The 26,643-nt window shown below is 36.5% G+C and overlaps 1 protein-coding gene across 1 annotated transcript; it reads right to left on the reverse strand.

Annotated features, from left to right (window-relative positions):
• Window positions 1-3,851: 3,851 nt before the first annotated feature.
• On the reverse strand, window positions 3,852-18,614 carry LOC139690479 (sodium-dependent nutrient amino acid transporter 1-like). Its single transcript, XM_071587936.1, has 10 exons — window positions 18,236-18,614; window positions 17,813-18,041; window positions 15,114-15,384; window positions 13,786-13,889; window positions 12,029-12,218; window positions 11,021-11,197; window positions 8,682-8,781; window positions 8,423-8,599; window positions 8,201-8,295; window positions 3,852-4,013 (listed from the first exon to the last, which is right to left on the reverse strand). The coding sequence occupies exons 1-10, from the start codon at window positions 18,612-18,614 to the stop codon at window positions 3,852-3,854; spliced, it is 1,884 nt and encodes a 627-aa protein (XP_071444037.1).
• Between the last annotated feature and the right edge of the window lie 8,029 nt (window positions 18,615-26,643).

The following is a 26,643-nucleotide window of genomic DNA, read 5'->3' on the forward strand; positions in this document are numbered from 1 at the left end:
CTGTCTGCATCCAACGTCCAACGCATTATTTCACAGGATTTGGCCATGCGCAAGGTGTGCGCCAAGATGGTGACGAAAATTCTGAGTCTCCTGGCCAAATATGGCGTTGCCACGTTGCCGCACCCGCCCTATTCTCCCGATCTGGCACCACCGGACTTCTTCTTCTTCCCCCTGATGAAAAGACAGCTCAAGGGACGACGTTTTGACGCGATAAAGGCCATTCAAGAGACTTCGACGAGGGTCATCAACGGCATCCCCAAAGAAAATTTCCAGCGGGCGTACGGGGAATGGGAGCAACGTTATACTAAGTGTGTAGCTAACGTTATACTAAGTGTGTGCTCAAGGAGCATACTTTGAAGATTATTAAGTCGATGTAAGTATATCGTCAATAAAATTCTTGTAAAAAAATCAGTCCTACCACTTTTGGGTGCGACCCTGTATGTCCAAGTTGTCTCGCAACATGCGATTCACATGAAAATGAATATCCTTAGTAATAAAATCATACTCAAAAGTGGGTTTTATGCGTGAAGATATGCATGTGTATTATTCCGTACTAATCTCAATAGTGCATGTCTTAGTTCCACGAGACTTTCGCTCAAAATAAGAGTCAAACTCCCGTCCTTTCTTCGTAACATTACCACAGTTTTCAACTCGTAGGTTGGTTTGATTGGTGTGGATAGAGCTCACCTAGTGCTAAGGCCCAGTAAAATACGCATATCAGGGTGAGGGCCAGTTCCATTCACTGTGCCGCCTATGGCTTCCGGAAAGATCAGGCACCCGAAAAATCGCACAGCTTGTGTGAAGCTGAGGGTCCCCAGAAGTGTCCCCGGGAATGGAAATTGGTCCTTGCGGTTAGTAGTCTAACACCTTACCCCCTGTATTATCACATCCCCATAATGATACTTTGATAATTGAATAAATTGTGGTTACTACGAATCATTGCAGACTAAATTAAACTTCAAACCAGTAGGCTATTGCATGGAATCACATAAACCGTTTTCAAATATTCATTTTCAGACAGAGAAATTTTAACTGTAAAATATTGATCTAAATACGTTCACAGCAGGTCTAAACTTCCTTAATATAGTATATTTCTTCACATCTCGCACATATTTAAATGCGCATTAATGTGCTCGCTCTTCTCGGTATTAAGTTCAGTTTCTATTAAGTCTAGGTAGAAGCCGAGAATACATGCACAATTACTATATTCTTGAAAATTCATTTTTTTTAATTATTCAAATCCAAGTCGAAGCATTGGACAAAGAAATGGAGGAGAAGATATCAGATAATGGTAGATGTCTTAAAATATTGAAGGCTGGAGTGAGTAATCAATTCAGTAATAAAAAAAAGCAGGGATCAAATATTGTAAGTAGTACAATAAGCCTACTCAGTGCATTTTACCAAAATACTCGGAAATCGTTAAATCAGAGATTCTTAAGATTAATTGAAGAGAATTGAGAATGATACGTCTTGATTTCTAAAGAGGATGAGACGATATAGAGAAAGAGGAAAAGGAAGAGTCTTGGAAAAAGCGTTTAACGGAATAGGATGGAGTATAGTATGTTGATGGAGATTCTTAAAACGAAGGGTGTGCATTGAAGAAACAGAAGTAAAAAAAGGATTGTTCACGAAAAAAAGAAGCCGTAAGAGTTAAAAAAAAGTCTGAAAAACTGGATTGATCTGGGTAGAGGAGTGAGACAGGATTGCTCCCTGTCAAACTTACTCAATATTAATTTTGAGGACATGAGATGTACGTACGTAACATCTTGAGGGACGGAAGATAAACGCCATGAGATTTTCTGAAGATATGATGGCACTGATCGGACTTTCCAACACCCGAGAATGGTGATGATGTTATGTATAAGAGAGAATGAGTGAGTATGGGACGAGAATAGTTGTTGGGAATCTAAAAAGTAATGAAAATAAACGACTGAGAAGACATGAGTGTCATGAAGAATGGTGACAAAATAGGACAGGTTGCAAGGCACAGATATCTGGGAATGTTAACGACATGTTAAGGATGTTAACGACAAATCGGAAGAAAGAGGTTAAGGTTGAAAAGAGAATAGCCATGGCAAAGGCCTTTAATAAGAAGAACAGCTTATTATGCAGCAACTATGTAGAAATGAGGAAGAGATTGTCCAAACACTATGTAGGGAGTGCTCTGATGCATGGATGTGAGGCAAGGGCCTTGAGGAAGTGAGGGACAGGTTCGATATTTTTGAGATTTAGGCGTAGAGGTTGGAAAGAATAAGATGGGCGGGCAGATGTAAGACTTTCAACGGGGTCAGGGAAGCCAGAACACAAGTGAACGGCATTAAGAAGAGGAAAGAAAACTGGATTTGATATGTGACAAGATGCAAAGGGAGGGTAGCAGTGGTTATAGAGGGAAGAGCAGATGGGTAAAAGAGAAGGGGAAGGAAATTAAACTTTATAGATGATGTTGAAAGAGAGAATTGGATGATGATGTTAAGAGAGAAAGGGGATAAAACGAGACCAAGTGACAGCCCTGGAACAAGAGTGGATGGTACATTAATGGTATGCAGGACCCGCCATTAAGTAGAACACCATACGTATGATAATGACTTGATACTTAGCTATATTACTCGGTAGGTAAACTTGAAATATTTACATAATATCTAATTCTTTTTTCAAATAACTTGTAAATCGATAGACCTGTTATGATCATTGAAATAATTGATGACTAAAGGTTCAAAATTTTCCGTAATAAAATAACAGCGCCAAGTATTTTAATTAATATGCAGATATCAATGTGCTACATAATTTATTTTGTATCAAAAATGTACAAAATGTATTGTGTATACATATTTACATATACTTCATTATAGCTCCTGCACCTCATTCCGCCGGGCACACACAACCATAGACTCACGACAAATATTGGCTTCCATCATTATCCGAATAGGTATTGGCATCAAACCATTATTCACTGACTGTGGTACTTATATTTTTTAAACAATCGTTGGAAAGCATCCTTGAGGTACACGATGAATAGCATAATGATGAGACGCCAGTGAATCCAAACTGAATCCTTGCCCTCGTTTCCAAGCTGAACTCGTATCCAAGTGAATCCGTCACCCGTTGAACGCAACACCTCTCATAGTGACCTGTTTACATTAGTTTTAGCTATCATGTTACTTTTATTTTACTTACAGACATTTACTATTCACTGATCCTAAGAAGAGCATTGATATGTTATTTTTTCAAGTAAATCACGTATGTGCTTGGTTGATTGAAGATTTTGCATAATTTGTTCAAAATCGTAAATTGCTGAGTCCTCAAAAGAGATGGACATATAATGTAAGATAAAATTTATTTCTAAAAAATCCGGAGGATCAATAGTTACGAAACCATTTCCTAGGGCGTAATATTTTATAATAACTTGTTACTTTTTTACAAATTTCCAAATCCACCCATCCTCTGAAAGTCTATCCGGTGCAAAATCCATCTGTTCCAAACACATTCAACAGAGTCAGGCGAGGTGTAGAGAAAGTTCATCATTATAAGAAAAAAAACAAATTCTCACTTTTCCACATGTTTATTGGCAACGTACAACGCGTTTTACGTTGCCAATAAACCTGTGGAAAAGTGTGAATTTGTTTTTTTTCACGGGCTTTAAGTTCGTTCCACTAATGCGAATAGTGGTTACTACTTCCATGTGTGAAAACTCTAGAGACATTATATTATAATTTAATTATCCAAACATACTGATTAAGAAATGCTTCATTTGTGTAGAGGAACAAAAACAAAACTGTATTTTTCAAAAGAATACACATTAATATATTTTCAAAATAACAAAGCATAACTTAAGTTTTTTTTATTTAACACAATCATTCCTCTTCTATTCCAAGCAATACTCGCCACATGTATTTCAGCCTGTTAGTTTTATTCCTTTGTTCGACAAACTGAGCTTTATACAGCATCCATTCTTCTTTAATTTTAGGATTTCTTGGTCCCCATTTACTACTGGATCTGAACAGAGATGCTAACTTCTAAAAAAAATACAATTATTATTCTAGATATCAAAAAGGAAAACATAAGCGCACATTTATTACAATTTCAAAGTAAGAAATTATTAGCAGATCACATGTTTTAACATTGAAACATTATCTTCGGGGGCCATCATTCAGGGCAGGATGTATCTGAAGCTGCCTTTCATCTTTTTATAATGCCGCTAAACCAAGACTGACACACTTGGCAAAATCCTTCACCTTCATTTTAATTTACAATTTAATTTAACTAAAAACACCCTCTCCTACAGCAAGAATTTCCCCACTGATTCCCCTTACTAATGCTTTAACATCAAGGGATATTAAAAGGCATGCCACGCTAATTAGTACGACAGGGAACTCAATAAGCATATTGGTGATTACATTTATGTAAAATTAATTTTTATTAAAATTTCAAAAATATGAATTTTTATTGATATTTTATTCAGTATTCAGATAGTGTAGAGTTTTTTTGCTGTGATGAGTAAAAATTATATCAATTCAAACGGTTCCTTAGTACAAATATTTTTTTTAATATTTCAATTCTCTAACCATGACGAGAAATTCTTTATTTTTATCCGATGTTTATTGAGAACTATAGAGAAATGCAACTGCCTTAGTCAAATAGCGCTAGTTGAGTAGCGTTTTTTATCAATTTATTTTTAGGATCTTGCTCTAAACTAGCACATTAGGTAAATAATTAATCGGTAAAGGATGAAAATGAAAATCGTCAAAGGGGAAAATAATAGCGATATTTCCATTTATTAATAATGACTATAAAGAAGTCGTCAACTGACACTGAAGCGACAACAATATTAGTCATACGTGTCTACATTATGTCAGAACTCCATTGAAATTCTAAAAATATTTTTTCAATGGAATCTATACTTAAGCTCTTATAATAGGAAAACATGTTATTTCTGGACAAGTTATGTATATGTTCAAGGTTACTTAAGGCATATCACTTCCACACTCGCAATTCTTAAGGTACGTGTACCACCTCCAAACTTACACCTGCACAATGTAACCTAGAGATAAAAGTACAGCGAAAGAGTTTGATTCTTAATCAAGTTTTTCATGGAAGAAAATAATTTATGCTTACAGCGGATGGGAATTTGAAGGTGGACAAAGGGAGCGGTACAAGTGAGGTAGGCGATTAAGTTTTACGAATCAGAATTGAACAGTGGGGAAACGTAATATTGTTATATAAGAGAAATAGCTTACATATAACTAACGCCAAGTTTAAAACTTCAATAAACGTTGGTATCGTGGCAAATGACGGAAGATAAGAAGTGCATCCGTTAATTCATATAATGGCTAGGAAAATAGCCAGGAGCAGCATCATAATTCGCAGTCTCCTGGGGACGGATGCGGATTCAAATGCCAAGCGTTACCTCAAACAGATTATAAATAAAATAAAAATGGAAAGTGGCTTTAATCGGGACAAAAAGGAAGGAAAAACACAAATTAGGTGAAAAAATGGTGAATAATGGAAATCCTATGAATACAGTATAGTAGAAGAGATTTGCAAATATCTTAAAAATAGTGGAGTAATTTAAGCTGAAAACAAAACTGTATAACGGTAAATAGGAGAAGAACTTTGAAGTAATAGATGAAAAGAGACATTGATTGGTAGGAAAAGATGCAAGAGAAGGCCATAAAAGAACCTAAATAAAGAACTATGGGGTAAAAAGTATAAGAATTAAAATAATTAACTTAAGCGAAACATTAAATCCTGTAAAAAACCTAGTGGACAGCAGTGCGAGGAAATGGGGAGTTAACAGAAACCGTAAGAAATGGACGCCTTGCACCGGAAGGTTAAAAAATTGTGCGAAACTAAGAAAAATTGATGCTTTACATTATACGAGGGTCATCCGGAAAGTAGTACCCGTTCGTGCCGCATGAAGTGCTGACGACGCGAGTAGCCGCTGGACGAGGTCAGATAGCTTCAGTGGCTTGTCTGCCTTCTCTGAGCCAAGTTGCGTGACGCTAGCATTGCCTGTGTTGTTTCTGTGATTGTTTACAATGTTTAAAAAAATTGAGAACGCCGCCAGTTGTGAAGTGAGGGCAGTGATTAAATTCCTCAATGCAAGAAACGTTCGCCCATGTGATATTCATCGCCAATTAAAGGAGGTGTATGGAGACAATGTAATGGACGAGTCGTCTGTTCGGCGGTGGTGTCGCAACTTCAACATGGGGAGGGGGAACACACACGACGATGAGCGTTCGGAGAGACCGTCTGTCATTACAGACCAACTGGTGAGCTCAGTTGACGAATTCGTGAGGAACGATCGGCGCGTCACAATTGATGACATCTGTGAGCATTTTCCCAATGTTTCTCGAACAATTGTTCATGAAATTGTTAAACACCATCTGCATTATGCAAAAATTTGTGCAAGATGGGTCCCTCGCGTATCTCAATGAGCTGGCGGCGAAGGACTATGCAGCAGGAATACAGAAACTTGTCACACGTTATGACAAATGCCTTAATTTGCTTGGAGATTATGTTGAGAAGTAGTTTAAAGTATCCTCTTTCAAATAAAATTTTTTATGTTTGTTAATATTTACTTTTGTGTCTTTATTTCACGAACGGGTACTACTTTCCGGATGACCCTCGTATATTATTATATTCAAAAGCAGTCGACCGGTAAAGGCAGATTTTTTATTTATCCACCACATGACTACTGCTACATTTATGAGCCCCGCCTTTTTTACATGTACACACTAAAGCCTAAGTTACAATAAAACATTCTTTACTCAGCATACTTCCTGCTTCCCTTCAATCCGTACAAAATATCTTTTCTTACCTCGACCTTGTTTACCCAAATGACTCCTCTCTATTGCTATTTTCAACGACCCATTTCCTCTGAATAACTCTATCCTGCCCACTTCGAATTTCTCCCAACAGCCTTCTCTCTTACTCTACAATTTCTAAAACTTCAGCGTTCCCTGTCCTTTCTGCCCGTCTATTTTTTCCATTCTTCTTCAAACCCACAGCTCAAAATCCTCCAATACACGCTTACACCCTTTCCTCAATGACCCAGCTTGTAAACCTTACAACAGTGCTGGCAGCCGATCGAGAATCAATGATTGACAGTGAGATGCGGGGATATAGGAGAGAGCTATCCATTTTAACGTGTGTATTTCATCGTATACACCAGTGAAGTGGCTCGGGGGGAATAGGATGGGCTGTAGGTAGGAATACAAGTAGGCGAGGAGCTAAAATCAGTAAGATTTATGAAAACTTTGCAATGGAGGGTATTTGGGTTCGGCTGTGAAACTTGGTCGTTGAGACAGCATGATGAGCCTTAAGGTTAAAATGTAAAATAAAATGGGCAGAAAGGAAAACAAACGAACGCGTTGTAGGCCTGGTAGAGAATAAAGCTAATTAAAGTAGGCCTGGTGTTGGTAGAAATTCGACGACAGTGAGAAAATTGGTGCAGGACATATCGAATGGCATTTGAATTTGAAGCCCGGGCATTATGGGACGATGTAGGATAAGAGAAGCAAGGAAGCAGTAGAGAAAAAGATTAGGTCCGTAGGAGGTAGGTTTGGAGTAGGTGTGCCGAGTTAAAAAATATTTTTACCGTAGCTCACTGTTTTAAGGTATTTTAAATAGTGTTAGGCGTAACTTGTAATGTAACAGTGCTCTATCCCTCAGTCCATCAAAACCTACCTTGACTCATCGGCTACTGTTAATGAAGCAAAAAGTACGACAGAAGTATGAAAAGAGGCGCACAAAAGGGTGTTCCACCACTGAACCTCATGTATTTTTGAAGCATGGAAACATTTGCAGGTAATCAGGCCATAGAATGAATAAAATAATGGGATAGTTATAAGAGCTACGTAAAAATATTCTTGGAATAAAATGAATATTATTTAATTAATTAATATTGATTTTTGGGCAAAGAATGTGTTATTTTTTAGAGAGGAGAGGATTCAGAAAGGATCAAGCATTGCATGCATAATACTCTAATTAAATTTTCTAATTTGTTTGTCTTCACGATACATGGCTGTCAAATATATTCCAAAGTTAGTCAGAAATCATACAAACTCACTTAATGCTGTTATTTCAACAGGTGTATTCTGCAATATCTATAATAACAATGCATCACCCTAAGAGGAATATGAATTTTGATTCAACGGATTTACATAATAAAATTACCAGTAATATTCACCACTCCACCTACCTCATAAGGTGTATTTTCATTGGATTTCCAATATTCCCTTGCTGCCCAAATTGGTATTTGCAAAACTCCTACCGTTGATAACAGCCAACCACAAACTGAAAATTGATAGTTATTTATCATCATGTATAATTTCACAAAAATTAAACGTAAAAATTGCCAATAATACACATATACCGAAATGGCATCATATTCACATAATTTTCTTTCTCATTAGTATCTTACCCACAGCACTGGTTGGATATGGAATGCCTATATATGTCAGAGGCTTTGAATTTACAAGCGAGTATATTAATACCACAGGTAAAAACAGAGGTATGAGAACTGCCCAACATATCCTCCAATAAGAGCTCACTTTGTGACCAAGAATAAATTCAATATCTTTACAGAAGCTTTCCATGCCTTGAAAGAATAATTGACTTATCATAGATTAAATAATAATTCATCTTATAAATGCATAACATATACAATATATTCAACTCACCGTAAACCCACATTACAGCAATAACTTCAAATGTTGATAAAATATACACAACAAATGAGGTACCGTGATAGTCAACCAATGTCAATATAAATTGCCCGCCCTACAATGAAAAGAATCAAGTCATTTTGCAAAATGAATAATTTTACTCCCGTCAATGATCGATCGTTCTTTTTATATCATACAACATATTTCAACAATCACGGTAGGGATATTGTTTTAACATTTTCCGAAGCAATTTAGTTGTTCCGCAGGACCGGCCGTGGGGGTGCATGACATTCCTGCGGCACAACTGAAATGCTTAGGAAAATGTTGGAGGAAGAGGCTGTATGGACTGATTCGTCGTATCCTTGAGGAAGGAATCCGGCTGGAAGACTTTGGGAAGTCAATGTTAGTTCCCATTCCGAAAAAGGTAAAGGCTACACCATGTGACGACTACAGAACAATAATTTTGATTCCCCACGCAAGGCACGGAATGTCATGCACCCCCACTGCCTTATTTAGTTTCATCTCTCTTAATGCCCTTTCTATCTCGTCTTCGAGTATGCCTGGACCTAAGCTATCTCCCTCTACGTCACGTTCCTTTTCTATGTCTAACCTTGTTGGCCTAAGTTCTTTACCATTCAATTATTCTATAGATTCCTCCCATCTCTCTTGGATCTTTTTTGTGTCAGCCATTATCTTACGGGACTTATATCTAACTGTTGGCATAGATCTTACCTTCTTACTTCCCGATAGCGATTTAACCTTGCTGTATAGCGCACCAATTCCACCCTTCCGCAAACTTTCCATATCCTCGCACTGCGTCTTCCACCATGCTTCTTTTGCTTTATTTGTTGCCCGCCTCAATTTATTATTCAATTCTTTGTACTTCATTTTGCCTAACTCTGTACCTACATTCTTCCATTTTCTCCTCTCATCCATCTTTGTAATTATCTCATCTGTGATCCATGGTTTCCTTGTCCTTTGCCCGTTAACGGTTCCTATAGTGTCTTTTGTGGCTTTCGATATCCCTTTCTTGATGCATTCCCATTTTTCTTCGACATAACTCAGCTCTTTACCGTCCTCCATGATTTTCTCCACAGCCTGCTGGTACTCCTTCCTTTTCAATCCATTTAATGCTTCTGCATTCCATTTCCTAGCCCGTCGCCTCTGCCTTATCTCTTTGAAACGGGCTCTACACTTCATAGCAACTAAATTGTAGTCAGACTCCGTATCCGCTCCCTGGAAGCTGTACGAATTGATCACAGTGTGTCTGAATCTGTGCCTAGCCATAATATAATCTCACTGATACCTTTCTGAGCCACCTGCATTTTCCATGTATACCTACGCGTTTTGTGGTGTCTAAACCAAGTGTTGGTGATCACTAACCTCTGTCTCTTACAGAACTCCATTGCTTTCTCCCCGTGGCAATTCCTTGTACCTAGACTGTATTTCCCCTAATCGCCATCTTTTCCTTCGTCTATCGTTGCATTCCAAACCCCCTTCAATGTTTGCCTGCAGGAACCCAAGCGATTATGCCCTCTAATTGATCGTCAAGGTGGGATACATATCCAAAAATGTGCCAGTTCTGTATCTGGCTACCTGGTTACTCTTTGAAGTGAACATTTACTATCTTTGGACATACAGAGAGAAGTGAGCAATTTGTTCAAGAATGAATCATGAAGGAACTTTAGTCGACGAAATTTCTAGCCTTTGCTAGTTTTCCCGCTGTTACGTAACTCTGTTTTGACTCATTGGCAAATTAAGCCCTTCAATGTCCTTAAGACGTGTCCTATGTGTCCAGGAAAATGCTTATTCTTCAAACACCTAAAATGAAAATATTTTTAAGGCAACAATTCCTTCCGCTGACGAATATTTGCTAGCCGATTAGACAGCAATAAAGAAAAGCATCTTTGAAAGTTGCCGCACGCTAAGTTATTACGTGTGGCGTAGTAGTGCTTAGTCACCTGTTGAAAACTATTTTGCTGTTAAATGCAAGTACTAATTCAAAATTGGATTTTATAAGTTAAAAACTACTCCAAGTTTATTAAAACAGACTTTATTTATCTCTTGCCAATAAAACGTCATTAAAGGCTTCTTCTTTTCCATAAAGCCACCATACTCTGAAAGCCACCATAACGGTGGCTTTCAGAGTACTAAAAAATAATTAAAAATAAAAAGGTCAATGGTAAAATACTCAATAATTGGACGAGTTATTTCTGTCAAGTATCATAGACAAAATTCCTGAGGCATTCTTTCTTTAGATGGTGATTCAGCTATTATTTGAGGTTATTTGAGACAGAAGTGAAACATGTACTATGATATGACAAGTCTACTTAATTCAAATTGACATCACTTACCGGCGTAATATACATGAGGCCAAAAATACAGCCAATAATGCAAGATATTAGGGTAATGATCCAGACTGGAATTTTTGGCATCATGTCTGAGTATATGGTAATGACTGACCCAATGAGAGCACAGGCACTTCCCAACCCTAGGGTGAACAGCATGATGAAGAAGAGGACAGAGAAAACCTACAATCAACAAATGAAAACAAAGTCATTTAAATGGCACAAAACCAAGATTCATTCAATTATATATTAAGGCACGTATATTTCCTTCTAAAAATTCAATTGAACCACTTCAGACTGTTTTCAGGAGAAAGAACTCGACTAACAATGCCTACCAATTTTATAACAAAAAGTATGCGTGCATCAAACCAGTGCACTAGTCATCGAATGAGAGCAACACTGGAGTAATGATTCATAAAGAAAAATAACTTTGAAATTTTTATCTCTAGCCCTATGATTGGAATATGCTTTTTTATTGCAATAATTTTATCGAAAATTTTGAAAACTAAAAAGAGATGAGTAATTCTTTTTCCTGCACCCACACAGCCAAAGCCCTCCCCCTGCTTACTAAACGGCAAGTATCGCGGAGTACGCGGAGACAGGGATTCAGAAACATACGCTTCTGGCGTCTACTATGTGGCTGTAACCATTACACACAGTGCGTTAGTGAATACCGTTATACAGTAAAAGTAAATTTTATTCTCTGTATTTTATTGTAATGGTTAATATTTTCAATTGAAATACTTTCTATTGAAACCTTCAACAAAAATTCTAGAATTTTAGGATAATGAGATCCTGATCAGCGTAGCTAAAACACCCAATATGAGTAAATATTAAGACCAGAAACTCCATAACATTTATATATAGCAATTCAATCTAGTGTATTCTATTGGTATACATTATTTTTATTACATAATATAATAATGCATAATCAAATATTGCACATCACTTTGATGCCACAAAATTTGTAATCGACACCGAATTAAGGAATGATAGGGACTACATAAAACTTACCTGAGGAGCAACACCAAATTTTGCAAGTGCATCTGGATATGAAATAAATGCTAAACCCGTGCCTCCTTTCACAACTTCACCAATATCCTCAATGCCAAGCTCATGGGCCAAATTTCCCAAAATGGAAAATATAGTAAATCCTGCCAAAAGGCTGGTAAATGTATCCATTGAAGTCACCACCCACACGTCTCTGCATTAAAAAAAAGAGCATATTCACAATTAGATTTGGAATTTTTTTCAGAGTTCTACGATGAACCAGCCTGAAAAATCAGCTAAATGTAAACAGAATTATACTTATTAATTAAATTATTTTAGTGGTACAACAAAAATGAATGGCCCATGCAAGACGAATAATCCCTGTATTGGCCTAGTTCCTCATGAAATCCGAACCACAATATGGGGAGCATTTAATCTAGGTTTTTCCTAGCACCTACATCGCACCCACGGGAGCATAGTCTGGAAACACACAGATTCGGAATATAGGGCGTGAGGAGAGTCGCGGGTAGTCCCCCTTAATGATATTTGCGAGCCATGCCTTGCTGTGCATACACACAATTTTCCACGACGTAAGGGATGGTCGGCTATAGGCGTAACACGCAAGGCTTATCTGAGAACAGTAAAACTGTGGTTTTCAGAGATCTTTGAAGAGAAAGAAGAATGAATCAGAGAGCATAGTATCCCTTTCGTTAATCTGCACAGATGCCCGCACGTGAGGATTCTTGCTCCAAGCCTAAATTCAATCTTGCTTTAGCAATGTTGAAGACGCCAAATCGTGTCGTATTTTATTATGTTTTTCTTTTTAGTATTAATCATTTGTATAATTAACCTTTCTAAGGCTCACCTGAGTGTTGAACTGAGTTAATTGAACTTTATAAACCCACGCCATGTTAATGATGACTAAAGTCAAATGGGATCTGCAATTAGGATAAGAGGAATATCAAATAATATGGTGGAAAATTAAATGATCATTCCCCCTTCAGCTAAATATAGAGTGCTTCAAAGCATAAACCCTCAAATAACTTTTAATCAAGAAGACTAGTCTTATTTAAGCACCTAATTAAATATAACCGATCCGATGCAAGGAATAGTCGCACTTACAAATACTATATACGTACGTATTTGTTAAATTACCTGGTCTTTATTGATTGCTGAGCAATAAAGAAACTTTCAGGCTGTCAAAAAGCAATATTAATGACGACTTAATTTGATGATGCAAGTACATTTTTCAAAATATTTCAACGCAGGTGACGATAAATAATGTTCCCCATCCTTGTGGATCCCACAATAAAAAATAAAATAAAACTATCAACAGACGGTGAGAAGCGTATCATGCGGGCACAGGTATGCAGCGTCCCATTTTGATACAACAATCAGAAGTACAAATAATTTTGCGAGGACCGGCCCTCATCTACGCATCTCCAACTTTTTTTGGGGTAATATGGCGAAAGATTTTTGGTTTAATATCCTTGAATACGTTGTCATTTCCCATTCTTAAGTTTTAAATGCTGGAAGAGTTACTCTTGCACTATTTTTCCATAAATTTCACCTGCGTGTTCATTGTACGTATAACATACCTACGAGGCAGTGTGGACGGCAACCAGTGATACAACGATCCCAAATATGGGCATATTCGATTATTTTATTTGTCCAGTTAAAAACGCTGTTAACTGTGTATTAAATCGTACTTCAGTTGTGCAGTTGTTATGAAGATACGAGATTATAAGGTACATAGGATGCTATTACCTATTAAGTTTTACCTGTGGAAATTATGCCGGAAGTTGTTGAAAGACGAATAGTATATAACTGGTCCAAAAGACACAGATAGTGAGAAGAAGCATTGGGTTACAGCTGCCATCCAAACCTGGAAATATCACATTTTAATCAGTGCATAGAGTTTAATTACCCACAATCATTAATAATAGCTTCATTTCATTAATAAATTCATTTAATTCAATAATTACTAACATAATTCATTCATACAACTAATTTCTTCTTGGCCATCTTAATATATTCGACGTTAAAACTGTCGTTAGTTGGTCTTCAAACATTTTAGCCCCTTCCCGAAATGACTAAAACTCATCCTCATGTTAAACTTAAGCCATAGATAAACTTCGACTTTGGTGGGTGGTGTGCAAAAGTATCTGTGAGGTGTTTGAAGAGTTTTTCTTGTTATTCTTCAAATGTAATTGTAACAACTGCTGAATTATAGTATTAGTCTCATCAAGACAATAAGTCATCACTGTTAACTTTGGGAGCTAGGCGTTGCCCGCCAGCTGGCGAGAAATTTACCATTTGAATTTCGCTCACGAGTTATCTATGTCGTCATGGAAGATATCTTCTTCAAGTAGCCTATTTTCTAAAAAAATGCCACAACTTTTTTTTATGCTAGACGTCCATTACATCAAATAGCCTTCTGCAATATTTTGTATAAGTATTTTCACATCGAACTGAAAAATGTTTAGAATTTTATATTTATAGATGTATTGTGAGACGTCCTGATTAATTCGTACTCCCAGAAACAATTTAGCACATTCTATTGTACACCACTTGAAGTTTTATTTCAGTGCACTCCCACGCACTCAGCACTACCCCACATTACGATTCTGCTTTCACCATAAAAGGTTCTCTTCAGGTTAGACTTAAGCTAGTGCATTAACACAAATCGTATGAGTTTAACACCAACATAGAGAAATTATACAACGCTATCTTAGAGGAATAACACATAAAAATAACGCTTACATTGAGGTTGACTGATTTTTAGTCTCGAATTACACTGGAAGGCGATACCATAACGGTAGGTTAAATAAAATTGACTGCCAAACAAAGAAATTGAGGAATCCTTTTTCCATCCCATAAGGTTGAGACCAGATCAATCCAAAATAACGCGTACAGCAATTTTTGAACTACATGGAATTACTTTTACGCCTTTCATCACCTACTATATAAATGGCTGGTGACCTACCAACAACTGCCAAACGCCCTAATAACGGTTTGTAGGTTAAATATAGATTTTGGTGTGGATAAATGTCGAGTCAGTAAATTTGTATACTATCTTTGTGCAAAGGAGAGGAACACTATAGTTTACATTTGGGTTCAGAAGTTCTTCCCACTGCGGTTTAATGAAGAAAAGCACTCCATTTCCTGCACCAGGTAATGTCGCCCCTTTGATGAGAAGAGCAATCAAAACAACATACGGAAAGATAGCTGTAAAGTATGCTGCCTTCCCTGAGCTCTTCACGCCTTTTATCAGGATCAGGAAAACACTGGCCCAACAAAATATTAGGCACAATGTAAGTCGCCATTCCGGATACCCAATCCCATCGTCAATATTGGCCTTCTGGTGAATGACACTATCACTGAAATCCAAAATTGAAAATGAAGTATGTGAACCAATGATTTTGAAGTATAAGAGTGCGGAAACATTAATTGTACTGACACATTCAGCCAAAGTTTTATGGCTTCAAAAATTAGATCGTTTATATATATAAATAAATAAATATATATATATATATTTATTTATATTTATATATTTTATATACATATATATATATATATATATTATTCGGGTTGATTATTGTGTTTATAAAAACCATAAACACAATAATCAACCCGAAGGTCGGTTTGGTAGGTGATGGCAGAGTTCACCCAGTACTAAGCCCTATACGGCGTGTGAAATTCACACATCAGGGTAGGGGGGCCAGTTCCTTTCCCTGTGCCAGTTATGGTTTCCCAGGAAGATCTGGTGCCCGAAAAATCACATAGTTTGGGTGGAGCTGTAGGTGCCCAGAGACTAGCCCGGGAATCGAACCTGAGACCCCCCGGTCTGTAGTCCAACGCTCTAGACCCTGGACTACCGCGACCCAGATATATATATATATATATATATATATATATATATATATATATATATATATATAATATATATAAAGATATATTTTTATTTATTTATTTATATATATCTGGATCACGGTAGTTCAGGGTGTAGAGCGTTGGACTATTGATCGGAGGGTCCCGGGTTCAATTCCCGGGCAATATATATATATATGTATATATATATATGTATATATATATATATATATATATATATATATATATATATGTTGCAGGAAAGTCTCACGGATATAATTTAAACGGATAAGCGAGATAGCGCTAGCGAAAAAAAACACAGACAATTAAAACGCACACGCATTGCGAATTTTCAGTGGCCAAATCACCTTCCTCTGGAGAAAAAAGGAACTAAAGAGAACTTTTCAAGAGGAGAGAACGCTGGATGGAAGGGCAAGGTGAGGATATGTTTGGGAGGGGAAGGTTTGGAAGTGTGGGATTGATATGGAAGGTTTTGGGCTTGTAAGTTAGATGAAAATATTTGGAGATTGGGAAAATTAGTGTCTAATATTGATGCTTGGCTCATTCCAAAGGGAGTGTTATTGGATTGGGAGTATCCCAATCAGGGAAGAATTCTTGCATGAGGTACGGTGGTTATTGATCCTAATATTTATGTGTGTGTGTCAGAGAACTACATCGGTCTTGGAAATACAAATGACTATCTTTATTTATGATCATATTTTGCTTGAAAATGCTGATATAAATTTGGAGTTTTGATACATGAATACAATTGATTAAATGAATGCCTGTGCGAAATACATGTACTATTAAAAATTCCATTACATTTGTTATATTTATTTATTCTCAAACTCGTGGGAATTGAAAATGCCGTCACCGATCATATCCATCTCGATTTCCAGCTCTTGAAATCTTTGTTCTGTCATTTATTACAAACACGTTCTCCAGCCTCCCTTTTTGACTGATCGCAGTTAAATCCTATTGACTGCGCCAATGAATGATTCGGATAATTTGGATAGTTAAATTTACATCATATTTAAACTTAACTTAGACTATCTGGATAAGTTTTACGATTATTTAGTATTGGAAAAATGGAAATTTAATTAAATTTTATTATTTCAATTTCAACTTTCGGTTAAAATTGAGATGCATAGTCATAGAATTAAAAAAATAATTAACCGAGGACAGTAAACTGTTTTTTCCTAATGCAGCATACCTTAAACCCCGAACGAACCTTTTATACTGTTACTCATGTCTGAGGAATGAATATGGTTAATACCTAATTATTTTTATAAGATTATCTGGAGTGTAACTCTGATTTGTTCATCAGAGGAGTAAGATAACTAATTAGATAAGAATTAGAGTTAACGCTCCTGATATTTCTCATTCCTGTATGCATTGCATGTATCACATATACTTAAAAATAATGGACACATTTGGAACTTTCACCATACATGCAAACCATTATTTGGTATGTTGTGTATTTAGTGCCGTTGCAATATATTGTTGAACCTAGTTCCAATTATACAAAGAGTATTGATCCAAGTCCAAATATTTATGCATTAAATTTTGAATGTATTGACAGGCATTTAAAATTGTAAGCAATAAACTAAAGGCGTATTTTATTTTATGAAAATTATTTTCATTTAATATAGCTCACCAATCATAGAGCTTTTTCCAAGTATGAGCCCCTTCACTGGCATTGGTGTTGTCTCTGGCAAATCATCAGAACCGCCATTTCGATAGCCCTTTGTACACCCCTCTTCAGTATTTTTGGTTCGGGAAGCGTATTTATCACCCAATGGTTAACTGATAAAGTACCAGTTACGTAATTATTACATAATTGAGCTACATTGTAAAACCCAAGACCTTTAATTGTTAAAAATATCTGGGAGATTCACTATTAGCTACGAAAAATTACATCCAACACTTATTACTCACAGAAAATATATTTCCGATGAACTACGTACAACCGTAGAGAAATTTTCATGGTTCATATAATTGCCATCTTTGGATTCAGAATCGAAACAATTCTTCCAAGCATCCTCGCAATGAGTCCAGGGAAGCTCAGATGCAAATGATTCAAGAAAATAAAATATTGCCAATGCCATCAATGAACAGTAGTATGTCACCATGCATACCACAGATATCATCATTGCATATCCAACACCTTTGAAAAAATATTATGATTTAATTAACATAAAAAATTAAATTAAATTGATTATAAATAACCATTTCTAATTTTTGAGAATGGAAAATCATGATTTTTTCCAAATTTTAGAATCAAGGTCGGATGTCATCCTATATTTTTGAATGAGTGTTCTGTAAAATGCAATGGGTCAACCAGCTTAAGTGTATACCAACCTCGAAACGCCGGAACCATTTCCCAAACTCTGACTTGCCCTGAACTAAAGAACTGCCCCATAGCCATTTCCATGAAATAAATAGGTTTCCCTATCACAAAAAGAACAATTATGTATGGAATAAGGAAGGCACCTCCTCCATTTTCAAAAGCCGTCACAGGAAATCTCCATAAATTTCCAAGACCAACTGACATTGCAATGCATGATAGCAAAAATTCTATCGGTTTATCCCAATTTTGTCTTTCGAGGGGGACTTCTTCGGGTTTCGTCGTATCATTTTCTGCAGCCTCTGCAGCTTTGAATCCATTGGTTGGTAACTGATGTTTACGGGGTTCATCAAGCGTCTCATTGTTCTTATCAAATGCTTCATTTGTGTACATCAAGTCCTGAAAATTTGAAGAGCTACCCTATATTCCCAATTTTGCACCTGAAAGAAATTCATTTATTAATTTTTATTGATCATTGACTTTAATTACATCAGTAAGCACTAAACAAACTGTATCTAATTTCAGTGTTGCCAAGTTCTTATCATCATAATTAGTTCATGAAAATGACTTTCTGAAGCGGTGATTTTTCTTTTTTAGTCGGATAAAATATGAAAAAACCCAAGCTCATTAAGGTCTTACCTTTTATGGCATGGAAATATTATAATACGATTTTAAAATAGAAGTAAAAATAATACCTATGCTATAAATCAAAACATAAACAAAAACTTATATATATATATATATATATATGTATATATATATATGCAAATCTTAAAATACCAAATCAAAGTAGTAATGAAATGATTTTTTCGTGGCATTGCATGATACTGATGAGAAATTGAAATTTATTGCCACCATGGAAACAACTCCCCGCTGCAATAAATGTTTTGATTGAAGAAAAACATCGAGAATCAAGCATGTGAACAAAATAAAACTAGAGCTGGGGTAAAATCAACTTTTCGGGCGCAAACTGAGAACTTTTCCCCTGATCTTCATATACTATATGTGTACTCACATCAGGCTAATACATTTCCAGATAAATTTCTCTCTCATTCTCATGGAAATATTGTTAATATACCCATGTTTAACAGTTTACATTGTCAACATAAGTTGACCCTTTTTTCTGTCGTCCATAGGAATTTTAAATATTTTTTTCAATTGCCAATCTTAACCATTGAAATATTTATTATTTGTATTAATAAAGAAGAAGGAGGTATTTTCGTTGTAATTTTGTAATTTTTTCTCCGAAGCAATTATTCATTTCATGATGAGCGATATACGGCATCGTTCATATCTTTTCCTATATCATACCATGGAAGAGCTACTATGATCATCTGTCAGTATCTGTTTCTATGATTTATATTGAAAAACATTAGCATACTATGGTAATCAACACCTTATTTAGTTTCTTATAAAATCAATAGTAAAATCTGTCGGTAAGAATTAAAATAAGTAATGCGCTTTTTCAAAACACAATCAAATTTTGCTTCGAATTTCATTTTCAATAATTGACACCGATTGAATAAAATTGCATACGCTTTTCTAAATTAAAAAAAAATGGCGAAAACTCTTTCAAACAAAAATAAGCCCTGGCGAGATGAACTTAACAGTATCCCTTTGGGCTGTAGGTGGAGCACAAACGCACAATTGCACATTAGATCTCATTAATTCAATACTTAATTACATTTTGATAGGATAACTTACGCATTTTAAAAGGAACTAAATAATTATATTTATGGGAAAAGGTTATTTTTCTCTCCAAATAATGATCGAAAAACGTTGCGCCCACGTAGTCTACACACAAAGTTAAAAAAAGAATTTCATCTAAGCGTCAATTGTGCTGCAAATGCGATTTTATTGATTTCACATTGATGCAGTAGCTATCTGTAGTGTGGCGGGCTGTCAAGAAATACGATAGGCTCCCATACAACAAGAGGGAGAATTTATCAGCAGCGCTGCATGCGGATTCTTTGCTTATATTTAATCTATAGAGAAAAAACGATTGGTGCCTACATGGCAAAATATTTTGTCAATAAAAATGGCTTTAATGTTAAACTGTGAGCATGCGAATGTCTTTCGATTGTTTCTTCGTAAGAACCCTCAAAATAAATTGTCGTAATCATTTTAGTTCAGTGGCATGATCAGTCCCAATTCCGGCGTTACCAGCAGATTTGTGCGCCGACTTCGGCATGTTTGCGACGTCTTGAACTCGGTGCCCGAGGCCTCCACGGTTTTCTAGGAGACAAATGTGTACCACCAGTAACCCCAAGCGCGACCTTGACCGCCGCCACCCAAGGATCCCACTCTCAGCTCCTCGCCGATCATAAATCAAACATCTTTCCGGCGGCGAAAACTGATCTTCCTCGTCCTTCGGGACTGGAACGTTTTTCCAAACGTAGGAAAGAGCTGACCCCGGGTTCATGGAGGTTGTCGAGTGGAAGATAGCAGCCCAGGGGGTTTTCGAGGAGCGAATGAAAAGGACGCGCGCATGAGCATTCTTACAAGAAACTTTCACGCTATTTACGAGTGGTGAAGGCCTAACAAAATACATGAATACTTGTGTATGCGTTGCCAAGTCTCGATATTGGTTAGCTTCTCGAAATCCAATGCAAATATAGTCTTAGAAGTAACTACGAGCCTCTGTATTCGATGGTTACTTGCTCAACTTAGCGGAAGTTCATGTTCATTAAATGAAGAACACGGGGTATTTTCCACTGTTCTTTATGGATGCACCAAATGGATAAATGATTGAGAATGGACAAGTGGGAAGAGCTGGAAATCATAAATAATTTGGAAAGGGTTCATTTGGTCAACGATTTATTGTTTAAATACCTCTCCCCAATCCATGAAGCATCCCTTTCTTTCACGGAAAGACCTACAGGGTGCGTTCCGAAGGTGATGCAATCGAATTTCCCGCGTCGCTATTATAGGTCAAAGTGAGATCGAATCACTTGGATTAAGTGGGGAAGACGCTAAGCTTTGCCGCAAAACCGGTCTCAGTGCTCTCCAAGCTGTGGAAGCGACAGGATGTCAGTTGTTGTAAACCTCTGCGCGCCGACCGTGTTACGAATAAAATTGAATCGACGATCGAGCAACGTTACGCCATTAAGTTTTGTGCTAAACTGAAAAAATCACTTAAGGAGACTAAAAAAATGATTCGTGAGGCTTCCCTCGGATTAAGGTAGCCCTGATAGAAACCCGTTGTTCGCCCATAGAAGAGATCCAATCAGCCATGACGAAGACCTTGCGAGAGGTCCCCGAAGACGCCTTCCAGGGCGCGCACCGGTCATGGCAGAGTCGCAGGAAATAATTTGAAGAGCCCCAAGGACAGTACTTTGAAAAATTTTAAGTGTTTGTGCAAATCTGTTCAATAAATTACTTTTCAAAAAATAATTGCATTACATTCGGAACGCACACTGTAACTGCCCTCCCCCCCCCACTGTTAACCCTACTAATCGCCTTTCCTAACACCCCTCTCCTCCTTTACATCAACGGCAATCACAACCCCTCCTCTTTCCCCCCTTCTCCATCCCCCACCTTCCCCCTCTCTCACCCACCCCTTTCTCCACGAGAATGTTATGTAAATGGACCGCAACTTGACTAATTTGTACATAATGATGACGCCTAATCGTTGAAACTAGTAGTATCAAAATAAAGAACAGTGGAAAAATACATTGTGTTCTTCATTTAATGCATGAGCCTCTAGTTTAGACTAAAAAATTTAAAACCAACGTCAAAACGTTAAACATCGACTGGCTAATAATTTAAATGTTAGTAAAGTTAAATGGTAGATGTGCATGCTTTATATACCACACTATATTATGTTTCATCGTTTTTTAAGGCTTCCTTCTCCAATACACTTTTATTTCGATCATTTAACGGCAGGGATGCGAGTTGTACAGCGCTGTAGTCTGAAACGCGGGACCGTCTGCGTCGTGCATATTGGGTCCGCCATGAGCTCCATATCCGTCAATTCTTACCTTTGCTACAGTAAAAATTAAAGATGATGACAATGTTAAAGTTATAATGCCATAAGCAATATCTCTACGGAAAAATGCTGACGCCTTGGGGTGCCATTCCTCAGTAAACAGTCATGGTACGGTAATATATAGTTAATCCAAAGGAGGGCAGTTTCCTGCCTTAATTTGTATTTCATATCATTTTGCCTAAAATTTATATTAAGTGTATTCCTAAATAAATATTTGCCGATTTTCAGATGTCCATAATTGAAAACTCAAGTACTCAAACTCGTTAATATCTGTTTTTTTAAAAACTACAAAGGAAAACGTTCTTGCTAAATTGTAGATAAAAAATAGCTTTTTTTAATAAGTATTGTTTGAATAATTTTATCAACAACTTCGTAAGCTTAAATATTCAGAAGGTATTATTCTCTCTTTCAGGTAAACATGAACACTAGGCATTAAAATAAATTGGTCCTAGTGGCTTGATGGGCCAAGTCTTCAAAATCTAGCTGTTTTATTAAAGTAATACTCGTATACATGGATATGCATGAGAAATAAATACGGATTACATTATTTCATTATGTTCTAATGCCTAATACTTCATTTTTTATGAACACATTTAAGGATTTACCCTCAATGGTATTTTTAATTGAGAGGCACATCAACAAGCTATTTTAGACGAAGGCAGAATTTCGCTATGTGGTTGTTGTAATGTTGTTCGAAATAAAAAGCTTCGGATTTTCCCTTTCCGTTATTTCAAGAAAAGTAGTAAAACTAAATGCTGAGAATAACTAATGCGAATAGCACTTCAAGCGCATGAATAGTGTTGAGTTTTATCTCGTGAGAAAATTGACCATTCGTACCTTCCTATGATATTATATAGTAATTTTATAATAACTATATATTAAATATTAGTGGTTCTTCGGCGATTTATTAGTTATTTTTTCCATGCCATATTTTTTCTGTGGGTTCCGAGGGAAAATCGTTAATTTATTAATTGGTAAATTCAATACGATCGAGTCGGATGACGGACCAAATGGTTTGAGTGAGTACATACATATAATTTCGGATAATTCACCGTCTGATTGCTAAAAAAAATTTACCAATATCCGCAGTATTCTGAAAGAAACAAAACACGGAAAAGTCGTGAAAATAGCATAAACACTGCCCCGACATTCACATACTGGCGTCATTCATTTGGATATTAACTAGATGACATACCATATTTAATCAAATGAAAATGCAGATTTCAAAACTTTAAGAATGGCCTAAACAAAGCACCGATAGTTTATCTAGCCGTAAGTTTTGAGTGATCTAGTTTCTCTACTTATTTCTGTACCGCTACTTATTTCTTATGTCTGGTTAACTGGGATGGGACAAACCTCTAGTGAATATGGCGTTATTTTTGTTATAATTCCTCCCATATTCCGAATTCTTTTGTTATTGAGCGTGAAATGCCTTCGAGATCTCATATGATTCATCTTAAGGGGGTTAACTAGAGAGATATTGAAAGAGGAAAAACAACGACGATGGACCTGGTCGTCGGTCTTTCCACCTTCAAAGACGACGTAAATTTATTTAGAGTTTACGTGCACATCCAATGTACGATGTGCTGTGAGGAAGCACTTTTTCAAATTTGGGATTAACTTGTCAATCGTCTATTTGTCTTGTATATCATCAACACCGCAACACACTTCATTTTACATATGCTGAATCCTACAAAAGCAAAAGTACTCTAACTGACAGCATTGCGCCTTTTAAATATCAATGAATCATGCTACAAGTGAGAACGGGAAATAATACTCACGCTATTAAGCGAAATTTCTTCTCCCTTACCCTGCTATAGAGACTGAGATCGAGATCAAATCCTTCCAGCTAGGATTAGAATATTTTTGTACAAAATACTCCACTTCACTGAAATGTTGAATGGTGACGGAATGGCACAGTTGTACCGACGCTCCTAAATTGTCGAATGAAAAACTCGGCGGAAAAAGAAATGAGACCAAGCGGCAGGTTTAATTACTAGGGGATGCTGCGCCTTCTCTGCAAATACCTTGATCCACTGATAAAAGTGTCAAATAGCTTGCCACCCAACCAACACAGGTTTCATATTTAATACTCCGACACACAACCCAATGTCTTCACTATTTGCACAGAGTGCTTCAAATCCGACTCGCTGCTGTGTTAATTCTTGCGACGCCCAATTTCTCTTTTTTTATCTCCAGATGAGAATGGAACTATAAGATAGCGGCATATTTTCCTTTGTCGCAAAGGAAAAAAACAGGTAATAAAAGAGTCGCCAACACTGACTACGTGCAATTACAAAATACGGCATCGTGGAAGCATCAAACCGAAAAGTTTTTAGATAAAGACAACTTTTCATTTCTTTGTTTAATTTTTATTTTAAAAATAATTTTAAAACTGGCAAGATTTCAATTTTATAGGAGTGTGGATAAATTTCCCCTCTGCATCAAATTTTTTGAACGTGCTGCCATCAGCAACTTTGAAATAAAGTATTAATAATGTATATAGAATTAATCAGCTTCAGTTTCGACGCATGCGGAACTAAATGCAATTTGAAATACATGGAAAAGTTTCAGAAATACTCTCAATCAGATTATGACCTCGCATTTTCCTAGCATCCTTGACCTTTTTCTAGTTTCTATTATTTAAAAATGCTTCGATCGTGAAACAACCGACGCGATACCTCTTCTTAAAATATCTTTCTATAAGTAAAAGCGTTTTCTTATTTTTCTCTTGTAGGATAAAAAAGTGGTATTTATAACAGATTCTTCATCCAGCTAACCACTTATGACGATTAACTCTCAGTGATTCCGGAAACAAAACGAAAAGATAGCTATGTCAGTTTCTCTTTTACAGTTAAATGAGAGGCTTCGGAAGGTGTTCTGTATAAAATTATGATAATTAATCCATCAGCCCGGTTATTGGCCAACGATTGGTTGTTTTGGTTATTTTGCGACATGGAATCTTTATAAAACTATCAATTGAGGTATTTTCTATTCAATGTAAGTGTAAGCAATGTAATGGAAAACTTTCTACTTCCCTAAAAGAATATTTCCAATTGTATCTTTGTCATAGCATTTTATTATATTTCACCACACTGGTATTAAAATACCAGAGTGAGTGAGAGTCATACCAATACCAGTTCAAGGTGAAGCATTTTCATGAAATGTTTCTCGATTAGTTGTTCCAAAGATTTGTGGTAAAAATGACAAAGGTAACCATTTCAGCCGAGTGCAGTACTAACACCTGTTTGATCAATCAATAACTGTGAGGTATTTATCATTTTATAATCCATTATAGGAGAGTTTAATACTTATAATGGTCGAATAAAACTGTAAAAAGTTTTGGACAAAAGTGTATTGAGAGTTAACGTGAAGTTATTCCTAGGGTTTATAAAAGCCTTTACAAGTATTTCATGACTTCATAGTGAGGGTTCGTATTTTCCACAGTAAAAGAAAACCATTTTTCGCTATTATTCTGGAAGTATCGGCATAGTCATTAAGCCATTATGCATTGCTATGCGATCTGAATTTAAAGGTACACTAGTCTTTGAATTAAAATTCATTGAAAAATGCAAATAAAGTTAAGCGTTCCCATTTTTCATGTATCAGACCGTATTAAGTCCGACAAATATGATTCTTTTAATCTTCATCGAGATATTTTATAGCTGGTGCAAATTTATTTTGAAACGATCCTTAAATTTTAAAAAAGTCAAATTATACAATTAAGTCTCCGCAAGATTATTTCGTCACTTGAATTTGATTTGTAACGCCTTACTCTTCATCTCCATGCAAATTTCACCTTACCAAGGATATTCCGCCCATAGTTATCATTAATTGGGCTTATTATTGGACCTATTGAAAGCAACATAAGTTAAACCGCATAAGCCAAGGTAATTGGCAAGGAGTCCTGGCACTAATACCCTCCCTCTATTGAGACAGAGTAGAAACCTTATTCTGACGTTTAAAATAGGTTTCGGACGGACACAGACTATAAAAAGATGCAACGATATATTTATTGCCTTTCCTAACAAAACAAAACCCGTCATCCGACCTTACAATAAAAGCTTCTTCAATGCTGAATACTTCCTTCCTCCGACAAATAAGCCTATCCTTTCTTGCTTGCCAAACGTTCTTCCCTCTATCACAGTCTCCAACACCACATTGCCAACAAAAATGCTCTCCATCATTCTATCCTGCCGCCTATGGATTTCTCCGAATAATCTTCCCCTCACTTCCCCAACCATGCCTTGCATTTCCTTGTTTGTTTTTCTTTCTATTAATTTCATCTTCCCTCACCTAAATTTCAAAAGCATTCCTCCTACGCTCATCGTCTTGTTAGTGCGACAATGTTTCTGCGTCGCACAAAGCCGCGCTCTATTACAAACTTTTCCTTTTCTCAAAATCCCTACTCGACTTCCTCGCCATCAATTTTCT

Source organism: Hetaerina americana, unplaced genomic scaffold (assembly GCF_022747635.1).
Source record: "Hetaerina americana unplaced genomic scaffold, ioHetAmer1.1.p SCAF_3, whole genome shotgun sequence".
In the NCBI taxonomy this organism is placed as follows: domain Eukaryota; kingdom Metazoa; phylum Arthropoda; class Insecta; order Odonata; family Calopterygidae; genus Hetaerina; species Hetaerina americana.